Below are 24,597 nucleotides of genomic sequence, written 5' to 3'. Positions count from 1 at the left end.
TTATTGCATAATTTAAATACAAATTCATAGGGTTATTATTATGTTTGGTTATTGTGAATCATGAGAACAAGGTATAATTTCTTACCTTATATTTTGAGTAATTGTAATATGATCTAAACCCAACCCTAGCTTCATTAATAGCATTTTGAATTTTTTTTTCTTTCCAAATCAAATAAACTCTTGGTTGAAAAATATTAACTCAGACCTCAATTTAGAATTCAAGTCAAATTCAACTATATTAATAAAATAAAAAGTTAGAATTTAAAGTAATACCTTGTCCCTATACAAATGTAAGTTCAAGAATAGTTCCAACACCTCCATCACCTTCAATAAGCTCAAGTTTTTGGATGATCATTGCCAATTGAAGAGTGTCATAGAGCTTCCATGCTTGGCTTGCTCCCACGGCTACTTCCACATCATTGAAACTTGTCCGAACATTTTCTTTCTTTCAATTTTGTGGATAAAGCGCAATGCCAATGGGACTAAGATGATTGTTTTGATAATACGAAAAACTTTTATGTTGTTGATTCCTAGCTAAGTCATAATATATAAAACCATGTAATACATGATGTGTACACTAAGGTCCTATTTGATAACTGTTTTAAAAAATTATTCTAAAAAAGAGTTTTTAATAATAGTTTTTAAAAGTTGTTCCCTGATTTTTGTAGGATAAAAGTTTATTTAAAAACCTAAAATGTTTTAACATGTTTTTAATATTTTTAAATATGTTTAAAAATAATTTTTATTTTTAATTATTCTACATATTTTTATAATTATTTCTTAAAATAGTTATCAGAAAATAAGTGGAAACAACTAAATTTTTTTTTTTTTTTTAAAAATACCATGTTTTCTGTTTTTGAGAATAAAAAATAAAAAATAATTTTTTATTATCAAACATGTTTGTATAATTATTTCTTAAAATAGTTCTCAAAAAAGAAGCGAAAATAACATAAAACAACTAAAATATGTTATTTAAAAATACCATGATTTCAATTTTTAAGAATAGAAGATAAGAAACAATTTTTTATTACCAAACATGCTTTCTACATTTTTTTTGTTCTGAAAAACAAAAAACTATTTTTAAAAACAGTTATCAAACAAGCGTTAAGGATCTTGGAGTAGTTGGCCTGGAATATTTGTCCAAGTGAATAAGTGCTTTTTGTTGGCATATGGGCTGTCACTATAATAAATATATATCGAATTAAAAACCTTGAAATTATTATTTATGATTTTATGAGGTATATGCTTTGGGCATATAGGTAAGTAAAAATGGTGTTGAAATTATTGAAATATACTATTACAACACTTATAAACTAAACGTTCTATTATTTGGACTTGTTGGTTTGTTTTGTTTTTTTTCTTTATTTCCTATCATTTTTCAAATCCAATGTTTGAATAGATTTTCATAGGTCATGTTTAGTAACCAATTTTTTAAAATAATTTTTTGAAAAAAAAAACATTTCTAACAACAAAAAATTAGAAACCAGTTACTTATTTTTAAAATAGAAAATAGAGTGTTTTCAAATAATATTTTTTAATTTTTTCACTTATTTTAAAAAATAATTATATAAATACGAAAAATGATTAAAACTAAAACACTATATATATAAAAGTTGTTTTAAAAAAATATTTACTAGGTCAAAAATATTTCAAGTTTCAAGTAGATTTTTATTTTATAAAACATCAAAAAATAATTTTCAAAAAATAGTTTTCAAAAACACTTCCTAAATAGAGCCATAATTTCCTAATCACTCAATTTGATGATTGAGAAACATGAAATTGAAAGACATTATAAGGTTTCAAGTAAATATAAAATAGTTATACATGTAAGCTAGGATGGGGCTTTCATGATAGACAACTTTTAATTAAAATTAACTTAATTTTGGGAGTGTCATTCTTGAGAAAATGACTTTCATCTACTAATATAATTTGCAACTATCAAAATATTTTATCCTTTGATAAAACTATTATTATTTAATAGTTTAAATTGATTTGAAGTTAAATTATTTTTAAGTTATTTTTAAAACTTATTACTTTATTTGATAATGTTCACTTAAAATTTATTCTAAATTATTAAAGTGACATATTCATCTTTATTAATTTTAACAAACACTTATCCACGTTCGTTTTAAGTTATATTTATTTGTATTAGTTTTAATTAGTAAATTTATTTGTTAAAAATTCATATGTAAGATATTGTTGATACATAAAATAACCACAAGATATATATTATAAAAATAAATGGTCAATGTGAATGGTGGTAAAATATACTTTCCCGTAAAAAAGATTTGAAATTGAAAATAAATTAACTATTTTGACTTAATACTTAAAGTTATTTTTAGTGTGAAGTTACACTATTAAGGTATTTTACCAAACATACTCGATCTACTTAATGACTTAAATTAAGTTATTAAATCATATTAAGTTAGTAAATGAATTTACCAAATACCCAATTAATTTGTCACCGTAGAACACCTTAATAATGCTTAGAATTCAAATCCATAATAGCAAAAAAATAAAAAATAAAACAGAAAGGCCAAAATGGCATTGAAAAAGCAAGTTCTGAGAAAATAACCGTATGCCTTGATGAAACAAAGACTGACTAGAATTAGATGCTAGTGTAATGGTCCTGTCATAGATTTTAGAGACCATCAGAACTTCTATGTAATTCATTCTTCCTATCTGTATGTTGGGGAACTGAACTGGTAGCAACCAAATTCCTCTGCATTAATTCAATGTCATCCTCAACCTAAGTAAACTAGCCTATGAGGATTTAGGTTGCATGAGTATCAATCATATAGGAATGTGGCAGGGAGCTGTTTTAATTGTCCCAAGCATTAGGAGACAGCTAGAGTATCAATCTAGTACCTACCGAAATTGCAATCTTGACTGTAGAAAGTGTATGATAGAATTTAAGTTGTTGAATGATGATACAAATATATGAAGTCGGGATAGGAATAAATGAGACCAAAATTAAAAATAATAAGACCAAGGCACAAACAAATGGGACACAAGTGGGGTACAAAGCGATGAGACCAAATTGTACACATAACATGTTATGATTAATCCTGTTTTTCGGTAGATACCAATTCAATACTGTAGTGAGACCCCAAATGTTAATGCAAAACAAAATTTCATGTTTTCTCAATCTCTCCACTGGATCTTCATAATTCATTAGAAAAAAGACAACCAACTCAAAGGCCATAGTTATTTCACAAATCTACCGTGAGTAAAACCTATAGAAGTATTCTGCAGATAAGAGTTTATGGTGAGAGTACAAGTACCTCCTCCCTAGAATGCTGAAATTACTCTGTTATGGGTGGGAAGGTCATTGGGAATGAGCACCATCTATTTCTTTCTGAGAGCTTTGTCCATATATTAGTATCGTCGATCCCGCTGTAAACAGAAAATTTGTGAAATGAAGATAACTTTGGTGCAATGGAGGCAATCTCTTTATCCAAAAACTTTGGTGCAAACTCTTTTTCCACACTATTGTTAGCTCCATAATTTTAGAAGCTGATGACCAAGAGTATGTCATGCTAAGGGTCTGTTTGTGAATGTTTTCAAAAACAGTTTTCAAATTTTTCCAGGAAAACTTTGTCTGGGAGCTTATGAAAAACAGCTTTCTGAGCTTATTCTCAATGAAAGTACCATGCATTTATGCACAATGCAAAATTTTTTAAAATGTTCTCCTCATTTTCAATTGTTGCTTAAAACAATATACAAAAAACAACTGAAAAAACAAATTCTTAGAAAATTGTTTTCTGTTAGAAGTTTACCAAACGTATATTCTGTGTTAGAAAATTGTTTTCAAGAATAGTTTCCAAACAAAGCTTAAGACTTTTTGAGAAAATATGTGCTGGCCATCACCAAAAAAACTGGTTCTTCCTGTGCTTTACTTTTCTTTATTCTAACATACAATATAACAGATTAAGTTAAAAAGAACTTACTTTTGGTCCACGATCAGCTGCTTGCCGCCTTCTAATAGCCGTGGTATCTGGTTGTGGTATCATCTCTGGGCTGTCGTGCTTATAAAATGCCTGCAGGGCTCTCACAACAAATGGGCGCACTATATTTGCTTCCATCGCAGATAAATTTTTAAGCTGCAATACCAAATTCCAGAGTTAAGAGCATAGAAATGAAATTGAAGCAAATTTGTGATGGAGATAATGATCACACCACAATCCACAGATAAGAAATTTTATGCAAAATATCATCTCAATTATTGGCTGAAGCTATATCAGAGGCCTTATAGAAACACAAATGATGAGAGTGACACTCTTTGACCAAAATGTTAAATTTATCTGTTAAATCCATTTTGACAAACTGAGAGGTTTCATGGATGGAAACAAGTAGAGTGAAAGGTTAAATTTATCTGTTAGGTATAACAATTGACAAGGAAGATCACCCTATCTAAAACTCAACAAAAATTACCCTTCATGAAGGAACATGTTTAATTTCCACTTTGGTAGCTTGAATTTTCATCCTAGTTCCATTCCCCAAAGCATTAGAATTTTAAATAGTTTTGAAAATGCATGAGCCTAATGTAACATCTTTATAATAAACAACAATAACAAGTTCATGCAAAGGGAGATAATGGAATACCTTCACTGCATGTGTGCGCTCATGGATTGTCTCTAACCCAGTCTCAACTTTATGAAACCTTACATTCCTGATGTCTTCAATGAGAGACCTTACCTATTTAAAAGAAAATATATATGAAAAGCCTCTCAAAAACCCAAAAGCATAAAGAATTTCCAAACTCACCATATAAACATCAGGAATGTCATCACGTGCACTACATCAACAAAATTAAACTTGAGATCAACATCATTAGAAGATAAAGGAGAAAATAAAAGAACATGTTTCAGTACTTACTGGTCAGAAAGAAGTCTTGCAATTTCAACATAATGGAATGGAAGTGGCTGAAATTCTCTTAGAGAGTTTCGCTCTGCTTCCAAAACCTGTGTCAACTTTTCTAGAAAACACAAAACAGAGGATAGTAAGAAACCTTCACAATCTTGAGTACATTTAGTGGTTATAAGGTTAACGAAATTCCTATCAGAAATAGGAAAGATGAAGGTTTCAACATAAGTACATAAAAATAAAAGTTGCAACAAATGATTAACTGAATTAAACTTCAAACAACTGCACAGATAGATATCAAGATTGGCAAACTGGAAATAACATCTAGTTTTTACTTTTAAAATTTTGAGCAAAGAACAGAACAGTAACAAACAAGCTATCAGCAAGAAATATATACTCCAATATACCATTTCATGTAGAAGAGTTGAAAATTAAATTAGTCATGCATTTTAAAAAATCTAGAGCATTTGGAGAAAATGAATGGCTAAACAAGGAAGAAATGAACATAAGAGATGGATTAAGGTAGGCCATCTCTCTTAAACCCTACATTGTTCTAGAAAAAGTGTCAGAATCTTATAAGGGCATAAAGAATTTGAGTTGTTAAGTTAAAAAAATTAAAATTCATTTATTAAATTTAAATAAAATACAGCAAACCCAACACATGAATTGCATAATACAACCTATACATATAAAAAAAGCCTTAATACTCATATGATGCTATGTTGTTAATGAAAGAACTTATGATTTGCATAAGAAATAAAAGATCATAACTAGTAATTTTCAAACAAAGAAAAGGAGTTTTGGAGTGTCATACAGTAATCTCTGGGATACCTGGTCATAATCTATTAACTGTCAACAAGCACCTCATGTCCAGGCAGGTACTTTCAGAACTGCATAAAACACAACTTTGAATTTTACTTTTAAGATATGAATCCCATGCCACCTTTAAGACAATGATTACCCATAGCTGGGGAGTATTTAGGTTTGTAGGAATTAAAGAGGCAAAATGGAAAAAAGCCCTCAAATCCCATTGTTCTGTTTAGATGAAAAGTAATATGATAAAAATAAAATTGGACACTTCCATTGGGCAACTGCATGGAGGATAATTGCTACTAGGAGAAGAAATATTGCAATAGATACAAGTCTTCTGGTTCTTGAAGAAGCTTTTTTTAGCAATCAAGCCTAAATGGAGGATAATCTGGCAATAGAGAAGGAGAAATTGCCATTAATATGAGTGTTTTGGTTGTTACAGAATCTTTTTGTTACCAGTCAAGTAGCCGAACAGTTGTACTTGTAGCCTGGTGTGGCAGGTTACCTTTTATTTCAGCAGAGGAAACAGGAGAAACTATTAGATGGATAAGGAGGACTAGAGTGACTTCAATGACCGAGCACTAGCAGGCTTTTTACTAAGTAGAATATGATAAAGAGTGTCATTCGTAGTTTTAAAAGTTGCAAGGCACACCTAAGGCATAAAACTATCCTAAGGCTTGGGCACAAGACACAACAAAAGGCATGCTTCTAAGTGAAGTGAAACACAACCTATGATGCATATCGATTTTATAAAATATGATCTAAAATCCAATCTAAGAAACAAAAAGTTCAAGATTCTAAACATTTAAAGGAAGCATTCAACAAAAAAATAATGAAATTATATAAATTTCAATATATAGTTAGAAACATTAAGAATAAAAATATTAAAAAAGAAAAAATAAGGTAAGTGAGGCGTGCTTGTGCAACAAGGTACCATAACTAGAGAGTGGTTGAGCCTTGGGCCTAAAGCGTGCCTTTAACAACTTTCGTGTCATCAGATTTGGCTATGAAGGAAGACACTCAAAATGGCACATCATCATCCTAAGTAATGCAGCATGCAGGTTAGTCAACCCAGCCAACACATGTTCTTTGACAAAACCACCACAATAATGAGGACTCTCAATAGAGAAGAGAACTGGTCAAAACATTTGTATGTGTTACATTTTTTGATGCCCCCTTTACTCTATGTTGTGGAACATTTGTATACTGTTCCTCGATCCCCTTCCCTACTTTCCAGTTGAACCCATCTAGATCAAGGGCAGAGTTTCCAGCTATATCTCACCACTAGCAGATCAATTAAATGTACCTCTTAGGAGCCAGTATGGTTCTAAAAAGCTTGATCAATTAAATATACCTCTGAGGAGCCAATGAATGATACTGTTTATGATATTCTACACTCTACAGTACAGAGTACCTCACCTCTCCTCTACCTCCAACTCTTGAATAGAATAGCCAAAATAAGTTTTCAAAACCTAAGTTCTGAGCTTCTAAACAGTACTTGATTATAAGCTTCTTTATGAAGCCCTATTGGCTATTAATATCAGCTTTTAGAAACTATGGTGCTTTTTAAGATTCCCATTCCTCATTTTAAGAAGGAATATGATAAAGTCTTTACATGCAGTGGTTGTCTTATGGGGAGAGGATTTCTCATCCTTAATTATAATTGCTTATTTTGTGGTAATAAAATGTTTGTTTCTGATAAAAAAAATGTTATAAATTATTTCACTACCTCAGTTTATGAAGGCCTGTATTCCTTAAGGAATAGAATAAGCTATTCATCTTGCCAAAATACAAGGTTGTTTTGACCTCTGCTCTCTTTCACCATGCTCTATCCCTTGTACTTTTTTGACATGTATTTTCAGAAAAGGAGGCACACCCAGGGGAAAGTACAGTGTTGACCTTGCAATGCTGCTGGAGCAGACTAGCTGGGTAAGGTGGAGCAGAGCATAGTGTAACTTAGTATTTCCAGATGAACATCTAGTGTGTCAACTGGACAATGAGTCTCATACAGAAATGTCACTTCATCCCAAGACTAAGACTTGCCAACTGATATGGTTACAAGGAAATATAAAAGACTCATCCTTAGAAGGAACAATTCATATAAATTAATGAGGTTGTAGTAAGGAGATAACTTCATCATCTTCAACTTTTTCCATTTTCATTTCTTCTTTACTTTATCTTTCATAATGTTTGATCCCATTTTATTGTTAGGGGCTACCTGAGAAGCCTTGAAGACTCTGGAAGAACTAAGGAATACCCATTCACTCTTTTTCATGGTGCTGATTGTAAGATATATCTGGAAAAGGCATGCAATACAGAGTGGCGAAATAACAAGATGCCTAAACTTTGGAAGTGAGTTGGAGATCTGAGAGAAAGTGTATGGTAGGGACATGGCAGTTGGTGACAGTACATGATATCAGGATATGCATTCCAATACAAGGGAGCCCAGGGACCAGAGCTATTCAATGATTCATCATGAGCATTCAATAGGTGATGCTGTTTGCACAGCTTGCATAAAGACAGCATAACAGCAAATAAAAAACTAATAAAAAAGCTCTAAGTAGAAATAGGTTGCAGGGTCCAAATCACTGGGTTGCACACTTAGAGAATCAATGGCAGGTAACTGAAAATGCAGCACAAAATAAGCAATGGGTAAAACTTGTTCTGCGAAAAATGTTGTTCCTTGTCCCCCTCCCATATCAACTGAACCAGCCATACCACCCTTAGAAAGCCAGGAGTTGATATTTGTCTCAAATAGGCCCAGCTCTAGCAACAAAGACAAGGCCCAGAAGCCACCATGTAATATCTAGATTCTGCAGTGCATATGCAAATACATTTGTCTATCATTTCAGCAAAACTATTACCTAATACCCTTCATCAAAGCATGCAATCAATCTTGTGGAGGAACAATAAAAAATTTGAAGAAACTCAAAACATCTAATTTACACAATTCTATTTAATATTGAACCAAATACCCTGAATGTTGCTAATTTCAGCCACCTTAGATCATTTAAGTCAATTTGGAATAATGCGTATAATATGTTCTTGATTGAATTTTAACTACAATTGTTCTTTGTTTCTTTCTTTACCTTTTTATTCAGAAGTGCGATATTTGTCTAGTTATGACAGCAACTGATTCACACACAAGTTCATAAAATATTCTATCATACTCAAAAGAAAGAAGCCTAGAAGTATGTATCATAGAACTGTATGCATATACATAAACAAACATCTATACTACTTTAGAAGCCAAGTTAACATAAAAATTATAGTTCGATAAAGATGTGCTCACAAATTATGAAAATCCAAAAAGCCCAATAAGCAAGACCCACCAAAAACTGAAAACAAAACAAGATCCTTCATATTCAAGAGAGAATTAAACAACTTTCTAATTTCCGTTATCTACCAACATTAAAATAAATAATATTCATTGCCTAGGTTTATTGTTGCCTTATACTTCTTCTTGCTTCTATCACTAATACATACAACCAAGTGTACAATCAATTTGAGCTTCACACCCTAATCTTCAACTGAAAAAAGAAAAAAGAAAAAAACTATATCTAATTGTATAGAGGGTGGTAAGCCTGAATTTTTTTTTTGGTTTTCTTATCATCTAAAATTGTGCTTTCTTTCTCAAATACTTAAAGTAACTGTCCCACTCAAATACCCAACACAACTCTACTATTAGTCTTAGAAGTCATAAAAGAACAAGAGCAACAAACTAAACTAAAATAAATGTAGATAACTGTCACCAAAATATCAATATTCACAATTCCAACTAACAAATAACACTACGTTTCAGCTTCTTCAACCATACACATAGAATAAAAGCCCCCTTATTTTGCAAAATGAATTACAGTGCATGCCACTGAGTTCATAGGAGAAGCCAATTTTGTGAAGCAATTTGGAATTAGTACATTTCCTTTACTAGTACTCACCAACTGACATCCATTCAGGGGGCCGAATGGTGCATTTCCCTCGTTTCTTCAAAGCCACTGCAAGCCACAACGGAACTTGAGTAGCTATTTGTGGCCTGAAAGGCCCAAAATCCCCCTGTTAATGAACAAAACAGAAAAACATATCAAAATCATCTGATTAAACACAATTTCCCACTGAGGCATGCGTACGGAGATTGGAGTGACAGAACAAATTCATACACAGATCAAATTCAGGGGATCCATTCTCATATTGGGAACAATCTCCACCATTTCATCTTCGCCAAGAAATTCCACCTGATAAATCGAATAACAACATCCCAAGACATAAATCCAAAGAAAATTAACCAAATTATGAACTAGAAAAATCCAAATGAATAGAAATCAGACAATATATTTACAGAAAATGGCCGAAATATGTACTAAAAAATCCAAATAAATAGAAATAAATAAATACATAAATGGGTCAGCTTGTACGCATACAAATCAAATTTCTCATCTTCCAATTCATAATTTTACAGAAATGGACCAAAATCCAAAATAAAGTAGATACTAGTAAAGGTAGAGAAAGAGAGAGAAACAGACCTCCTGGGCAGAAAAGAGGGATATGTGAGGATCAGATTGACCGGCCATTCCTGAGAATTTGAACTGATCTAGGGTTTTGTGAGTGTGTTCTTCGTGAGATTGGGATGACAACCCTACTCTCTATAATGGCGGGAAAAATGTTGTTCAGAGTCCCAACTCGTGAAACGGCGTCGTATCTATGAATACCATTAGCGGATTCAAATAGTAGGACTAGTTTCTTCCTATGCAAAGGCCAACGTCACAAAATATATATTTTAATTTTACTTTTTTGCCAAAAGTCGCACAAAGAATTAATAAAAAATATTCAAATATAAAAATATTTTTATTTATAATAATTTATACTCTAATAAATCAACAAAAATTTTTATCATATTTTAGAATAATGTATGATTTCTAATATTTTATTTATATTAATATTTCATTCATATTAATAATATTCATATTTCTTTATATAGTGGTGTGGACCCCATATTTTGCTCTATGCGTTCCTAGTCGATGGCGTGACTCGCTTTTTTATTTGGTGAAAAATATTATTTTTTTATTTAAAAAAAAACTTGAAGTCACCACTTATTTTTATTTTATTTTTAAAGGGAAAAACAAAATAAGAAAGAAGAATTCTAAGTGTGACTCCTAAAGGAAAAACAGATTTGTAAAAAACTAAGTATAGGTCCAGGGTTAGGTTACCTATTAGGAAGATACAGTGGTAAACCATAATACCCCTCTAAACCCATATACGTACGGTCTTTACTAATAAAAGTGAAGTATGTGACAATTAATAAGAAAATCAATGAATACAAATAAAATAATCAAATAATAAAACGAATTATGCATGAGAATAAGCAAAATGGGAGTGAGATCGAATCTTAGCAGTAAGTAATAATGCGCTATCATGAAACGGGGTTAGTGCACAAATAAAGAATACAAAATACAACGCATTTGTCACAAAACAAAGCAAGAAATCATCAATGACAATCATGCCCTTCACTCAAGTCATTTTCAAAGAAAATATCAAGGATGTTGGGCCCCACCCAAACCCAATTTATTTTAACATGAATTAATCTAATAAATTCCATTATTTTGGAATTATGAAAATTCATTCATATTTATTTTAAAAAAAATTGAGAAAAATGAGAAAGTATTTTAAAATCAAAGAAAATTTGTGAAAGTGCTTAATTGAAAGGAAATGTAGTAAGTTTATTAAAAACGAGATTTTTTGTTACTCTAAATCCTAAGGAAGGAAGAAGAAAAGAAAGGACTTGAAATTATTTGAAAACCGGACTGAAATTAAAATTATTTGAAAATCTCAAGTTTTGAAAATTGAAGTTTTGAAAATTAAATTTGAAAATTGGAGTTATGAAAATTAAATTTTGAAAATTATTTGAAAATTGGAGTTTTGAAAATTATTTGAAAATTATTTGGAAATTAGAGTTTTGAAAATTAAATTTTAAAAATTGGAATTTTGAAAATTAAACTTGAAAAATTAGAGTTTTAAAAATTGGAGTTTCAGAAATTATTTGAAAATTATTTAAAAGATGATTCGTGAAAATCAAATTTTGACGTGTGAGGATAAAGAATCAAAAAGGATAAGGGCGGATAAGGGCACGTGTACGTCAAGGATGGCCCACCAAAGGTGCCCATGCACAGAGAGCTTTTATGCATGTGATAGGAGAACATGTCAAAATTCTTCCAATTGGGGTTCATGATGCCTTATAAGGTCAAGATGTTGTTGGATATCTAGGATTCAATGGTTGATTTGGGCCAAGACATTATCAACATTTCATAACAAGGGTTCTTCTGACATTGTGCTGAGTCTACTTGTTTTAGTTTCTGTACCATGAGGGTTGTTCTAATTTTAATCATCTTCCCAATGTCAACAGTTCGCATCTGCCACAACTGAAAGGGTATCATTTATTCTGAAAATTTGAAGTGCCCTTGCTCAAAGCTCATGACTATTGGTTTTGCCACTCGTGAAAAATTCCATGCCACTATTGATTAGTCATTCACCATTTGCTTGCATTGTGCTTTATGTCATTAGTGAGTTATCAACTCTTGAAAGTGAAGTAATGAATCTCCACTTTGAATGAGAGCTTGGGTTCTCCATGAATTGTATCAGCTTAATGTCTATTTACATCAAGCAGCACACATTATGTTTTTTGCGTCCCCCGTCTGTCGAGTGAGCTCCGGGAAGGTAAGGGCGCGGTATTGCTGTGACCCACAGGATGTGAGTGGCGCAAACCCGACCATGAAGAAGTGTGGGTGAGGGAGCGAGATGAGGTTAACGACAAACTTTTATAGATCTAAGTTGGATTAATCCAGGAGGCGAAGACATCAAGTTACTTGAACTTCAAGCTTGACGAGGCCATTTTTCCGGCGTTGAATAGAAGCCTCTCATCATTAATAATTCTCCAACAAAAGGAAATGAGGAAGATCACCACACACTACTTCAGGTTGACATTGAAATCCTTCTCCCTGTATGATCTCACAAGACTCCACTTTTACTTCTCCAACATGGTGTCAAGGTGGACTGTTGTCAAAGTCGGCAACAACGCTGGTGAGTCAGTCTTCTTCAGGACGAGAAGCTCACAAAACCACTTGAAGGTTGTGTTAAAATTACAACACCAAAAACGTGCAAAAATAAAGCTGATCAAGTCAGCAAAGTTGTCCTATTCTCTTGCAGTTCGTTAGTTTCAATTATTGCTTTGCTAATTATAGGAAGTTGTTAGTATTCTGTGGCTAGAATAATGGAAGCAACTGTTAGTTTCTATTTTTACGTAACTGGTTTGCCTATATAAAGCATATCAGTCCAGCTCAATAAAATCATCTCATTCCGTTCATATCTTCCAGTATTCTTCTCTGTTTCTTAGTGTTGTCTCTCTGTTATCTTTTCTTTGTTTAACAATTGGTATCAGAGCCTTGTTTAAGAGAGATCTTTGTTTCTGTTTTTTGAGAGCTAAACACGTAAGGAAAAGAGAGTATTGAGAGTTAAACACGTGAGGAAAAGAGAGAGTGAGATGGGTGATCTTCAAGTCATTGGAGGGATTAAGAAGCTCAACAATCAGAACTACAAAACTTGGTCAACATGCATGATGTCTTACATGCAGGGCCAAGATTTGTGGGAAGTTGTGAGTGGTTGTGAAATTACACAACCAGAGGCTGAAGATGCAAGCGGTACTCTACGCAAATGGAAGATAAAGGCAGGCAAAGCAATGTTTGCTTTGAAAACTACAATAGAAGAAGATGTGCTGGAACATATTCGAGATGCCAAAATTCCTCATGAAGCTTGGAATACATTTGCCAAGCTATTTTCCAAGAAGAATGACACAAAACTCCAACTACTGGAGAGTGAACTGCTGTCAGTAGCTCAACGTGAGCTTCCTGTTGCCCAGTTCTTTCATAAAGTGAAGACTTTATGCAGAGAGATTTCTGAATTGGATACAGAAGCTCCAATTGGTGAAACCAGGATGAAAAGAATAATTATTCATGGTTTACGTCCAGAATTCAGAAGCTTTGTTGCTGCAGTACAAGGATGGCAAAACCAACCATCACTTGTTGAGTTTGAGAATTTGCTTGCTGGACAAGAAGCCTTAGCTAAGCAAATGGGAGGAGCTTCAACCAAGGGTGAAGAGGAAGCACTCTACGTCAGCAAAGGCAGCAGGAACTTTAAGCAGTATGGAAATGGTGGAGTGAAAAAGTACAGTGACAAGATCAAAAGTCATCAAGGTGCAGAAGGCTGGAAAAATCAAAGTGCAGAAGGCAACCATTCAATGGGAGGCTGGAAAAATCAAAGCAACAACAAGAAATTTGAAGGTAAATGTTACAATTGCGGGAAGAGAGGTCATATGGCCAGAGTCTGTAATTTGCAGAAAAAATACATGGAGAGTAATGTTGCTACCTCTAAAGTTGAAGATGAATGGGATGCAGAGGCACTACTTGTCACAGAGGAAGAAGACAATGAACTGGCTCTTACTGCAACAACGATTCTGTGTGATGTTGTTAACACCAGAATTGAAGCCGAATGGGATATTCAGACAATATCTATAGCAGGAGAAGATGATGAACAAGCCTTCACAACAAATATGTCTGATCAAATTGATTATGAAAGTGATTGGATTGTAGACTCCGGCTGTTCAAGTCACATGACTGGAGATAAGGAGAAGCTGCAAAATTTGACAGAATACAAGGGAAATCGTGTGGTAATAACAGCCAACAATTCAAAGTTACCAATAGCTCATGTTGGTAATACAATGGTTTCTAACCATCACAGTGACAATGAAGTTGCACTGCAGAAGGTTTACCATGTTCCAGGTATGAAGAAAAATCTTCTCTCGGTGTCACAGTTAACATCGGCTGGGCATTATGTTTTATTTGGTCCACAAGATGTGAGAGTTTATCACAATCTTGAGGTTACAGAGGAGCCACTAATGAAGGGTCAGAGGCGAGAATCAGTCTATGTAATGTCAGCAGAAACTGCATACATAGATAAGACCAGGAAGAATGAAACACCAGATTTATGGCACTCACGGTTGAGTCATGTCAGCTATTCAAAGCTGGCTGTGATGATGAAGAAATCAATGGTGGAAGGTCTTCCTCAACTTGAAGTAAAAACAGATGTGGTATGTGAAGGATGTCAATATGGAAAGGCACACCAATTGCCGTATGAAGAGTCAAAATTCAAAGCAAAGAAACCATTAGAATTGGTTCATTCTGATGTGTTTGGCCCGGTAAAACAAGCATCCCTCAGTGGAATGAGGTACATGGTGACCTTTATTGATGACTTTTCACGGTATGTATGGATATATTTTCAGAAGGAGAAATCTGAAACATTCTCAAAATTCAAAGAATTCAAGAGTGCAGCAGAAGCCGAAACTGGTGGACATATTCAGTCTCTACGCACGGATAATGGGGGAGAATATACGTCAGATGAATTCTTCAAGTTCTTACAGAGTCATCGAATAAGTCATCAATTCACATGTGCCAATACCCCACAACAGAATGGCATCGCAGAAAGGAAGAACAGACACCTCACAGAAATTTGTCGATGCATGCTCCATGCAAAAAATGTCCCTAGACGTTTCTGGGCAGAGGCCATGAAGACTGCTGCGTATGTGATCAACAGGCTTCCACAACAACGGTTATGCTTTCTTTCACCCTTTGAAAAATTATGGAACATGAAACCTGTGGTCAGCTATTTTCGTGTTTTTGGGTGTGTGTGCTATGTGTTTATTTCTGATCATTTACGTAGCAAAATTGATAAGAAAGCTGTGAAGTGTATTTTTGTGGGTTATGACAGTCAAAGAAAAGGCTGGAAATGTTGTGATGCTATGACTGGGAAGTGTTATACATCACGAAATGTGGTGTTTGATGAAGCATCTTCATGGTGGCCAGCCGAAAAAGAAACAAAACCAGTTTCAGACTCCTTGCACCCTATCCATTTTCAACTGGAATCAGGTGAGGGAGAAGTTTCAGTTGAGGACAAAGGCCAAACAAGTGAAGAAGAAGAAGAGAGCAGCAGACATCCTTGGCAAACAGGCGTGTATGATCGTCCAAGTGAAGAAGAAGGAGAGCATAGCAGATCAACTGAACCTCGACGGTCAACAAGAACTAGAAGGCCAAATCCTAAATATGCTAATGCTGCAATAACAAAAGAAGAAATTGCAGCAGAACCTGAGACATTTGAAGATGCACAAATTCATGTGGAGTGGAATAAAGCCATGGAAGAGGAATTTGCTGCATTGGAACAAAATCAGACATGGGTGCTTGTACCAAAGCCGACAGGTGTGAAGCCTATTTCATGCAAATGGGTTTATAAAATTAAACGTCGCACAGATGGATTAATTGAAAGATACAAGGCACGCCTGGTTGCTCGGGGGTTTTCTCAGCAGTATGGCCTAGACTACGACGAAACCTTCAGTCCAGTTGCAAAGATTACAACGGTGAGGGTTCTACTTGCACTTGCAGCAAACAAAAGTTGGAACTTGTGGCAAATGGATGTAAAGAATGCCTTCCTACATGGAGAACTGGATCGGGAAATTTACATGTCTCAACCAATGGGATTCGAGAATCAAGATCATCCAGAATATGTTTGCAAGCTACGAAAGGCGCTATATGGCCTTAAACAAGCTCCAAGAGCCTGGTATGGAAAAATTGCTGAATTCCTAACATATAGCGGCTATTTGGTAACATCTGCAGATTGTAGTGTGTTTGTCAAGTTTGTGAACACAAAAATAGCTATTGTGTTAGTGTATGTGGATGATTTAATTGTAACAGGAGATTATGAAGAAGAAATTCTCTTAACAAAAGAGAATTTGTCCATACGGTTCCAAATGAAAGAACTCGGCCAGCTCAAGCATTTTCTTGGCCTAGAGGTTGATTATACTCATGAAGGGCTGGTCCTTCATCAGAAGAAATATTGCAGGGAGCTCTTGACAAAGTTTGGAATGTCTAATTGTAAACCAGTTTCAACTCCGATGGAACTAAATGCAAAGGTTTGTGCTCTCGAAGGAAAGGACCTAGAAGATGCAACAATGTATCGGCAATTAGTAGGTAGCTTAATCTACTTAACTTTAAGCAGACCAGATATTTCTCACGCAGTTGGTGTATTAAGTCGATACATGCAAAATCCAAAGAAGTCACATTTGGAAGCAGTTCGTCGAGTGTTAAGATATGTGAAGGGGACACTCAATGAAGGCATTCTGTACAAGAAAAATGGAGATTGCAGACTTGTTGGATTCTGTGATGCTGATTATGCAGGTGATCATGACACTCGACGTTCAACTACTGGCTATGTTTTTATGCTTGGATGGGGAGCAGTTACTTGGTGCAGCAAGAGACAACCAACGGTGTCTTTATCAACAACGGAAGCAGAATATCGAGCCACAGCAATGGCAGCACAGGAGAGTACTTGGCTCATACGGTTGCTAAAAGATTTGCGTCAGCCAACAAAAGCAGCAGTCACACTATACTGTGACAACCAATCAGCCATACGTTTGGCTGAAAATCCAGTCTTCCATGCAAGGACCAAGCACGTAGAAGTGCACTATCACTTTATCAGGGAGAAGGTCTTACAAGAAGAAATTGAGCTCAAGCATGTTAACACGAAGGATCAAATTGCAGATTTGTTTACAAAAGCTTGAGCAGCAATAAGTCTGAAGATTTCTGTCGACAGCTTGGGATGATTAACAGAGAAGATGCTGGTGTTGAGAGGGGATGTTAAAATTACAACACCAAAAACGTGCAAAAATAAAGCTGATCAAGTCAGCAAAGTTGTCCTATTCTCTTGCAGTTCGTTAGTTTCAATTATTGCTTTGCTAATTATAGGAAGTTGTTAGTATTCTGTGGCTAGAATAATGGAAGCAACTATTAGTTTCTATTTTTACGTAACTGGTTTGCCTATATAAAGCATATCAGTCCAGCTCAATAAAATCATCTCATTCCGTTCATATCTTCCAGTATTCTTCTTTGTTTCTTAGTGTTGTCTCTCTGTTATCTTTTCTTTGTTTAACAGGTTGTACCCATTTGTCAGTGTCGAAAAACAGCTAGCGGTTTTGGGTATATGAATTGAGGTTGCATTTCCGGAAACAATCAAAAGAGATGGACTGAAACGAGAGAGGTCTTCGAGTACAAGGAATATCCAACAAATTTCCAAAAGCTATTTGAACTTCTAGATAGCTTTCAAAATAATGGTAGGAGTTTTTTCAAAACAAGGATAGGTCCTGAGAAACAGAGCATGCTCTAAACAATCAATTCATTAAACTATACTCCATTTCATGCTATGCTCAATGGATCTAAGCAGGTGGAACGAACGGTGAGCATTCGCATGATTAATCAAATATTAAGCTCAAAGAAAACAATCCATATATTAGTCATTTATAGAGGAAATCAAAGAAACCAAAAAAGGAACAAAACAGAGCAAGTATGAAACAAACTCAACTTCAATAAAACCTAATCCACAAAAATGATGCTCAAGTAGCAAGGCAAAATGATGAAAAACAGTGAAAATGAGAAAAAAAAATGAATAAAAAACTTGCAAAGAATCCATACCTGAGGGTTTTCCTTCGATCCTCCAAAAATAGTAAACTTTCATCCTTATTGCTCTCCCAAATAGCTCACTCTTCATCCGAAATCCTGCTTCAATCCATGAGTTTCGGCCACCTAAGTATCTTCTACCATAATCCGAGTGACCCCTAACTTTAGCTTTTTCTCTAACCCCACTCTACCTCCTTTTGCTCTGTTTTTTTTTTTTACTCTCTGTTTTCACCCTCTCCCAGCTACTCTACTGTTCCTCGTTCAACGAAAAAGTCTTTCCCTCAACTACCACCATGGCAAGGTGGTCATGCCTTTGCCACACGTCCCATGCAGCTCTGAACACTTGTGGAGGCCGTTCCCTGCTCCTTCAAATGAAAGCAAAAAAAAACCAGCTCCTCCTAGTCCAAATAGGGGTTTACAAGTGGGTTCCACAATTTTTTTTTTTTTGTAAAATTAATTTTTATTTTTTTTCGTGTTCTTTAGAAAATTTTGCAAACAACAAATTTATGTTTTTATTTTTTCAACTCGATTTTCCACAAAATAAAAATGAAAAAAAATTAAATTAATTAAAAAGTTATATATTTTCAATTTATTTGATGTTATATAAAAATAAAATAAGTTTGAAAAAATATATAAAAATAATTTATTAACTTTAAATCATTTTTCTTTCCTTGATTTATTTTTTTATTTTTTTCCCTCGCATATTTTTAGAATAAAACATAACCTTAATTATTTGAAACCAAGTAATTGATGAATTTGTTTGGAGGAATTTTTTGTTCCTATCAAAAATAATTTTAAAATTATCATACTTTTGGATTTCACGTAAACTTGTCGTTTTGCCAATGTCGTGAAAATATGGTCTCATGCAAAAGGACATTTATTTATGAATACTAGGAAAGATGACAACATAATGATAAATATTTTAAAAATGAACAAATGTTAAATTATTCAAAGGAAAAGTCCATATGGATGCATATATATGTATGATTATTTTATTAGAACTTTAGAAATGATATGTTTGGCTGCATTTTTATTCTTTTTTTGAAGTTTTTTTCAAAAATTAAAATTTTAAGAATAATAATTTTAAAAACCATTTTAATTTTTATTTTTTAAATTTGATGATAAAAACTATAAAAAATAAAAGTGTCAAAATTTATTTTAATATCACAATTTTTTAAACAAATTTTAAAATGAGAATAATAGGTATTTTCAAAGAATAATTTTTAATTGCTTTCAATTATTTTTGAAGGATTGTTTTAAAAAATAATTATACAATATAAAGAGTAATTAAAAATAAATTACTATAAATAAAAATTATTTTAAAAATATAGGAAACAATTAACAAATATTTCAAATTCCTTTTTTTTGTTTTATAAAATATTAGAGAACAACTTTTAAAAACTATTTTTCAAAATTATTTTTAAAAACACTTCCTAAACAAATCCTAACACCCGAATGTTTTTCCTTATATCTTAGTTTTCTCACCAAATTTAACTCTTCTTTACCTCCTAATTAACATTGTGTTTTCTACATAGACATTGTAAAATTATTGAAAATCACTAAAAAATTTATTCAAAAATCATAAAAAAAATTAATTTTGGATTTTCCTTTTTCCTTGTGTAATCATCAAATATGTTTTTGCCTTTTGCTTTCAAAAGTGAGGAATGATATTAGAACTAGCAAACATCTTTAATATTTATAAACATTAAAAAACATGATTGAAAAAATATTTATGATTTTTATTTTTTAAAATAGTAAACATAGCAAATCCCATTTATCTCATAATCAAAAAATTGAAAATTTCGTTTTGGTGATGTATGAAACTTTGCCTTTATCTATTATCTAAAAAAAAAGTTCGATATTTATAAAATTTAAAGTCTAGAGTTGAGGCTTCCATCTTTCTAATTCAGTCAAAATAAAACAATCTATAATTTAAATGAATATTATATTTAAAAAATTGTAAAATTGCTTATTATCACTTGCTTAAATTAATTAGGTTAATAAAAATGTTGAAAATATTAAAATTTGACCTAGTTGAGGTAGGTGACTCAAGTTAAATGACTTATTAAATTATAAAATTAAGGGTTAAATATAGTTTACCTCTTAATCTTTAGCATGTTTTACACTTTGCTTTTGCATGTTAAAAAACTTAGCATTTTGATTCCCAAATTTATTATAATGTAAAACTTTACCTATGAAATTTAATAAAAAGTCAATAAATGGTTTGTTAAATAAAAAAACAATATTAAAATGTAAATAAAAATGACTAAAATGTGAAGAAAAATATTTATTATAAGTTCGAAATCACCACACTTTGCACCTACATGCAAAATCAAGAACATCTCTCTAAATAAAAAGTCAAAACCGATAATTACTATTTTTAAAAACATTTGAGAAATTTCACTTTGAGACTGTTAATTTAAAGTTGATTTTACCTAATTTTATACTAGTGTCAAAACCAAAGTATGAAAAAGATAAATCTCTTTTGTAATTTTATGAAGGCTTTATAATTTGGAAAGTGTTAGTATTTAATAAGTTTATGAGGTAAAATATTGGGTTTTGAATATGAGACGGTAAAGTGTAAAATATGTCAAATGTTAAGTGAGACAAAGGAGAAAATTCATCAATATTTTTTTTTTGGTTATTTATGTAATTTTTAGAGTTTTTTTTTTTTAAATCATAAATCGTAGTTTTTTCCATTATTTTTTACCATAAAAGATAATTTTAAGGTACCCATTTTTAAGCCGTCATTAAAAAATCAATTTTGAATTTTTATTTATTTTTGAAATCAAATTGTGTTCTTATTGAAAAAAATATTTAATTGAACCATAATTTAGAACTTAATTCAAATTTAATTTAATAACGCTACAAATAAAGAAGTAGGCAAAAAAATTAGAATCTAAAACCATCTTGTCCCGGGGACTTATAAGTTCAAGAATAATTCCAACTCTTCAATCATTTTCAATGACCTCAATTTTCTCACTAAGAAAGTTCAAGAATAGTTCCAACCCTTCAACCCCTTTCGATGATCTTAATTTTTTTTAATAAAATTTGAGATGTCTTCTTCAATGGATTTAGACAATTGAAGAGTGTTATAGACTTTCCGTGGCTTGTTCATCTATGCATGTATCTCTACATCACATGAAAAATTCTATCTAAACATTTTCTTCTTTCACTTCAAATTTAGACAATTGAAGAGTGTTAAGAGTTTCCGTGGCTTGGCTTGCTCGTCTATGCATGATGGGTATATTGATACCTTGGAAAGTATCGAAGAAAAAAAAAATTGTTAAGAAAAATAGTTTTTTCATGTTTAGTTTTACTATAAAACGTGAAAGAATTAAATATAATTAAAATTAATTAAATATTTATACATTTCAAAAATTGTTTAATATTTATATAATAGAGAAAAGTAAAACAAGTTTGAAAAAATATATAAAAATAATTTATTAAATTTAAATCAATTTTTTATTTTTCTCTACTTTTTCTTTTCTTACGCTTTTTTGCTATGTTTGGTTCATTGAAAGTACCAAGAAAAAAAAATATTAAGAAAAATGATTTTTTCATATTTGATTTCACAAAATATATATATAAAATTAAAATTTTTCAAAAATTTATATATTTTTAAATTATTTAATTTTTATATAATAGAGAGAAATAAGTAAAATAAGTTTAAAGAAATGTATAAAAAATAATTTATTAAAGTTAACATTAATTTTTATTTTCCTTATATTTTTCCTCTCTATTTTATTTCTCTCATATTTTTCCTTAAATTTTCCAAAAACCAAACATAACCGAATTCCTTTTTATTTTCTTTCTATCACATTCCCTCATATTTTTGGGAATCAAATTTCATTTTGGTTGATGATACCTAAAAAAGGGTCACGGGCAAGGTCTCCATGCCAGTTGGCCTGCAAATATTAATATAAGTGAGTCATGTTTGTCACAAATGTATAGAATATTGGGAAGAAAGAGACATCGATTTTATGACTATATATAGATACCCTAGTCATGCACGGTGGACACATGATAAAATTTTGGAGAAAAAGTCAAGGAGACTGATAAATTATGTGATTAATTAATAAAATATACTATCACAAAACTCATAAAGTATGCTTTTAATTCTTGGACTTCTTCCTTTCCAATATTTTTCGATAGTGTTTTCTTTTAAAAAGTGAAACACAAGTTTAAGGTAACCACACGTGTGTTACTAAATTTGATGCATATTAAATTGAAACCGCCATTTTTTTTTTATGTAACATAAGAAACTTCACAATTTTCCTTTAAACTATGTTTGAATCTCGAGAAGTTTGAAGGAAAATGCAACATAAAAAAAATGTAGAGAAAAAGTAGAAAAAATGAAAAATAAGAAATAGATTTAGGCTATGTTTGGTTTCTGAAAAATTTGAGGGAAAATGTAAATGAAAGAAAATATAAAGAAAAGTAAAAGGAAAGAAAAAGTAAAAAAATTAAAATCGATAAATTATTTTTATTTGTTACTTGAAACACATTTTACTTATTTTAACTCATCGATATAAAAATAAAATAATTTAAAAATATGTAATTTTTTAATCAGTTTTAATTATATTTGATTTTCTTTAATTTTTTTCACAAACAATTATATATATATATATATATATATATATATATATATATATATAATTATTTTTCTTCAAATTTTTTTTTCCTTAGTATTTTTGGTGAACCAAACATTATGGAAATATTTGCACTATTAGATAAAGAAATAAAAGAGTTATACATCTCTTGCTAAAGAAGAACTACTAGTTCTTTATCTCGTTTATTGATGAGCAATAACTACTAGCTCTTAAAGGTTCACAAACTTGAAAATTTAATTTGCATTTTTCATTTTCAGAAGATAACTTGTGGTGACCGAAGCAATGCCTTCCAGTGGTGTGCTAGTGACCATCGAAGCATTGGAAGCTGCTTCTTCCTTCACGTCGTACTCGATCTTTAATTTGATGACACATGAATCCTTCTCTTTTTCCACAATCTCGAAGCAAACTCGATACAAAGTAAATCCCAAGTCCAGAAATCCTCCTTCAACTACCTCAGTCTCTTTGATGCGCTTCTCGTTATCAATCTTTGTGAATTTCTCCTTGTAAATCATAGGTTCTTGTGCCCCTTATTCATCAAAATAAAACAATCTATCACTTGAATAGAAAGTATCAACTCTAGAAGAAAAATTAGGCTAAAAATAATAAAAAATAAAAATAGTACCAGGTGGTGGGGCGAGCGTGAGTTCAAGAACAGTGCCAACTCCTCCATCACCTTCAACCAGCTCAACTTTCTCAAGCATAGGAGAGAGGCCTTCTTGGACAACCTTGGCCAGTTGAAGGGTGCTATAGAGCTCCCAGGCATCGCCGGCCGGCACGTCGACCTCCACATCATATGAAACTTGGCCAAACATCTTCTTCTTCACCTCACTTCTCTGTGGTTACAGACCTATGAAGATGGTGTTTTAGGCTTTGGTGGTTGTGTTGTTTATAAAGTGAAGAACCCTAGCCCCTCTTCATTGACTGTTAGATAGATAATAACAAGGGCATTGTGAATGAGGACAAGGTTTCTTTCCCAAGGATCTGAGGAAAGACTGGCCTGCCAATATTCCAAAGTTAATGGGCCTTGTCAATATTGGAAAATTTGGAATTAAAAAAGAAAAAAAAAAGGACTTGAATGATGTGAAGCTAATGGAATATGCTGTTGCAAAGCCAAGAATACATGCATGATTTTTTTTTTTTTAATATATATATTTTTCTATATAATAATTAATTAAGTTGTTTTAGGTTTCTTAATTTATTAATAAAACTACTAGGGGCTTGCAAGTGGTAGTTTTCCTAGCAATAGAAGATGTAGGAGAATAAAAATAGTTATTGCTCTCAATTGCATAATTGAATTTGTCTTAAAACTACATTTTAAAAAATTATTATTAAAAAAAAGAATAATTATAATATAAGTTTAAGTCTCTCTATTTTTTCAAAACCCATACTTTTATGCTGTATTTGGTTATGGGAAAAATGAGGGAAAAAAATAGAAAGGAAATGTGAAGAAAAATAAAAAATATATTTAAAGTAAATAAATTATTTTTATATATTTCTTCTAATTAAATTTAGTTATTTTTTCTGTTATATAAAGATTATATATTTTAAATATATAAATTTTAATTAATTTTAATTATATTTAAAATTTTTGTATTTTATAATAAAATTAAATATAAAAAAATTATTTTTCTTAATAGTTTTTTCTTTCTATATTCTTGAAACTAAATATATTATTATATTTCAAATAAACTATAAATCATTTTTCTTTTCTTATCTCATTATCTCACATTGGTTTTTTTTTTTTTTTTTTCAATTATGAAGAG

At 31.8% G+C, this 24,597-nt stretch overlaps 2 protein-coding genes across 2 annotated transcripts; both read right to left on the bottom strand.

Moving 5' to 3' along the window:
- Window positions 1-2,928: 2,928 nt before the first annotated feature.
- On the bottom strand, window positions 2,929-10,340 carry LOC117934022 (DNA replication complex GINS protein PSF2). The gene is made up of 8 exons (XM_034855618.1): window positions 10,197-10,340; window positions 9,834-9,908; window positions 9,615-9,729; window positions 4,879-4,978; window positions 4,768-4,798; window positions 4,606-4,698; window positions 3,951-4,103; window positions 2,929-3,396 (listed from the first exon to the last, which is right to left on the bottom strand). The coding sequence occupies exons 1-8, from the start codon at window positions 10,242-10,244 to the stop codon at window positions 3,379-3,381; spliced, it is 633 nt and encodes a 210-aa protein (XP_034711509.1). The 5' UTR covers window positions 10,245-10,340; the 3' UTR covers window positions 2,929-3,378.
- A 12,590-nt stretch (window positions 10,341-22,930) lies between these two features.
- On the bottom strand, window positions 22,931-23,717 carry LOC117934011 (S-norcoclaurine synthase 2-like). The gene is made up of 2 exons (XM_034855600.1): window positions 23,457-23,717; window positions 22,931-23,360 (listed from the first exon to the last, which is right to left on the bottom strand). Exons 1-2 carry the CDS (start codon window positions 23,644-23,646, stop codon window positions 23,068-23,070), a joined length of 483 nt encoding a protein of 160 aa, XP_034711491.1. The 5' UTR covers window positions 23,647-23,717; the 3' UTR covers window positions 22,931-23,067.
- Window positions 23,718-24,597: the final 880 nt, after the last annotated feature.

The sequence above is a fragment of the Vitis riparia genome, chromosome 16 (assembly GCF_004353265.1).
Source record: "Vitis riparia cultivar Riparia Gloire de Montpellier isolate 1030 chromosome 16, EGFV_Vit.rip_1.0, whole genome shotgun sequence".
Classification (NCBI taxonomy): domain Eukaryota; kingdom Viridiplantae; phylum Streptophyta; class Magnoliopsida; order Vitales; family Vitaceae; genus Vitis; species Vitis riparia.
Note: the sequence above shows the minus strand (reverse complement) of the source record. Positions and strands in the feature narration are given on the sequence as shown.

Bases quoted from the DNA above. Each gene is read 5' to 3' on its own strand.
- LOC117934022 (XM_034855618.1), bottom strand. From the start codon at position 10,244: ATGGCCGGTCAATCTGATCCTCACATATCCCTCTTTTCTGCCCAGGAG. The intron at 4,979-9,614 runs GTGAGTACTAGT...TGTGTTTTCTAG, and splicing joins CCCTGAATGGATGTCAGTTG to AAAAGTTGACACAGGTTTTG. The intron at 4,799-4,878 runs GTAAGTACTGAA...TTGTTGATGTAG, and splicing joins GCAAGACTTCTTTCTGACCA to TGCACGTGATGACATTCCTG.
- LOC117934011 (XM_034855600.1), bottom strand. From the start codon at position 23,646: ATGTTTGGCCAAGTTTCATATGATGTGGAGGTCGACGTGCCGGCCGGC. The intron at 23,361-23,456 runs GTACTATTTTTA...TTGATGAATAAG, and splicing joins CACGCTCGCCCCACCACCTG to GGGCACAAGAACCTATGATT.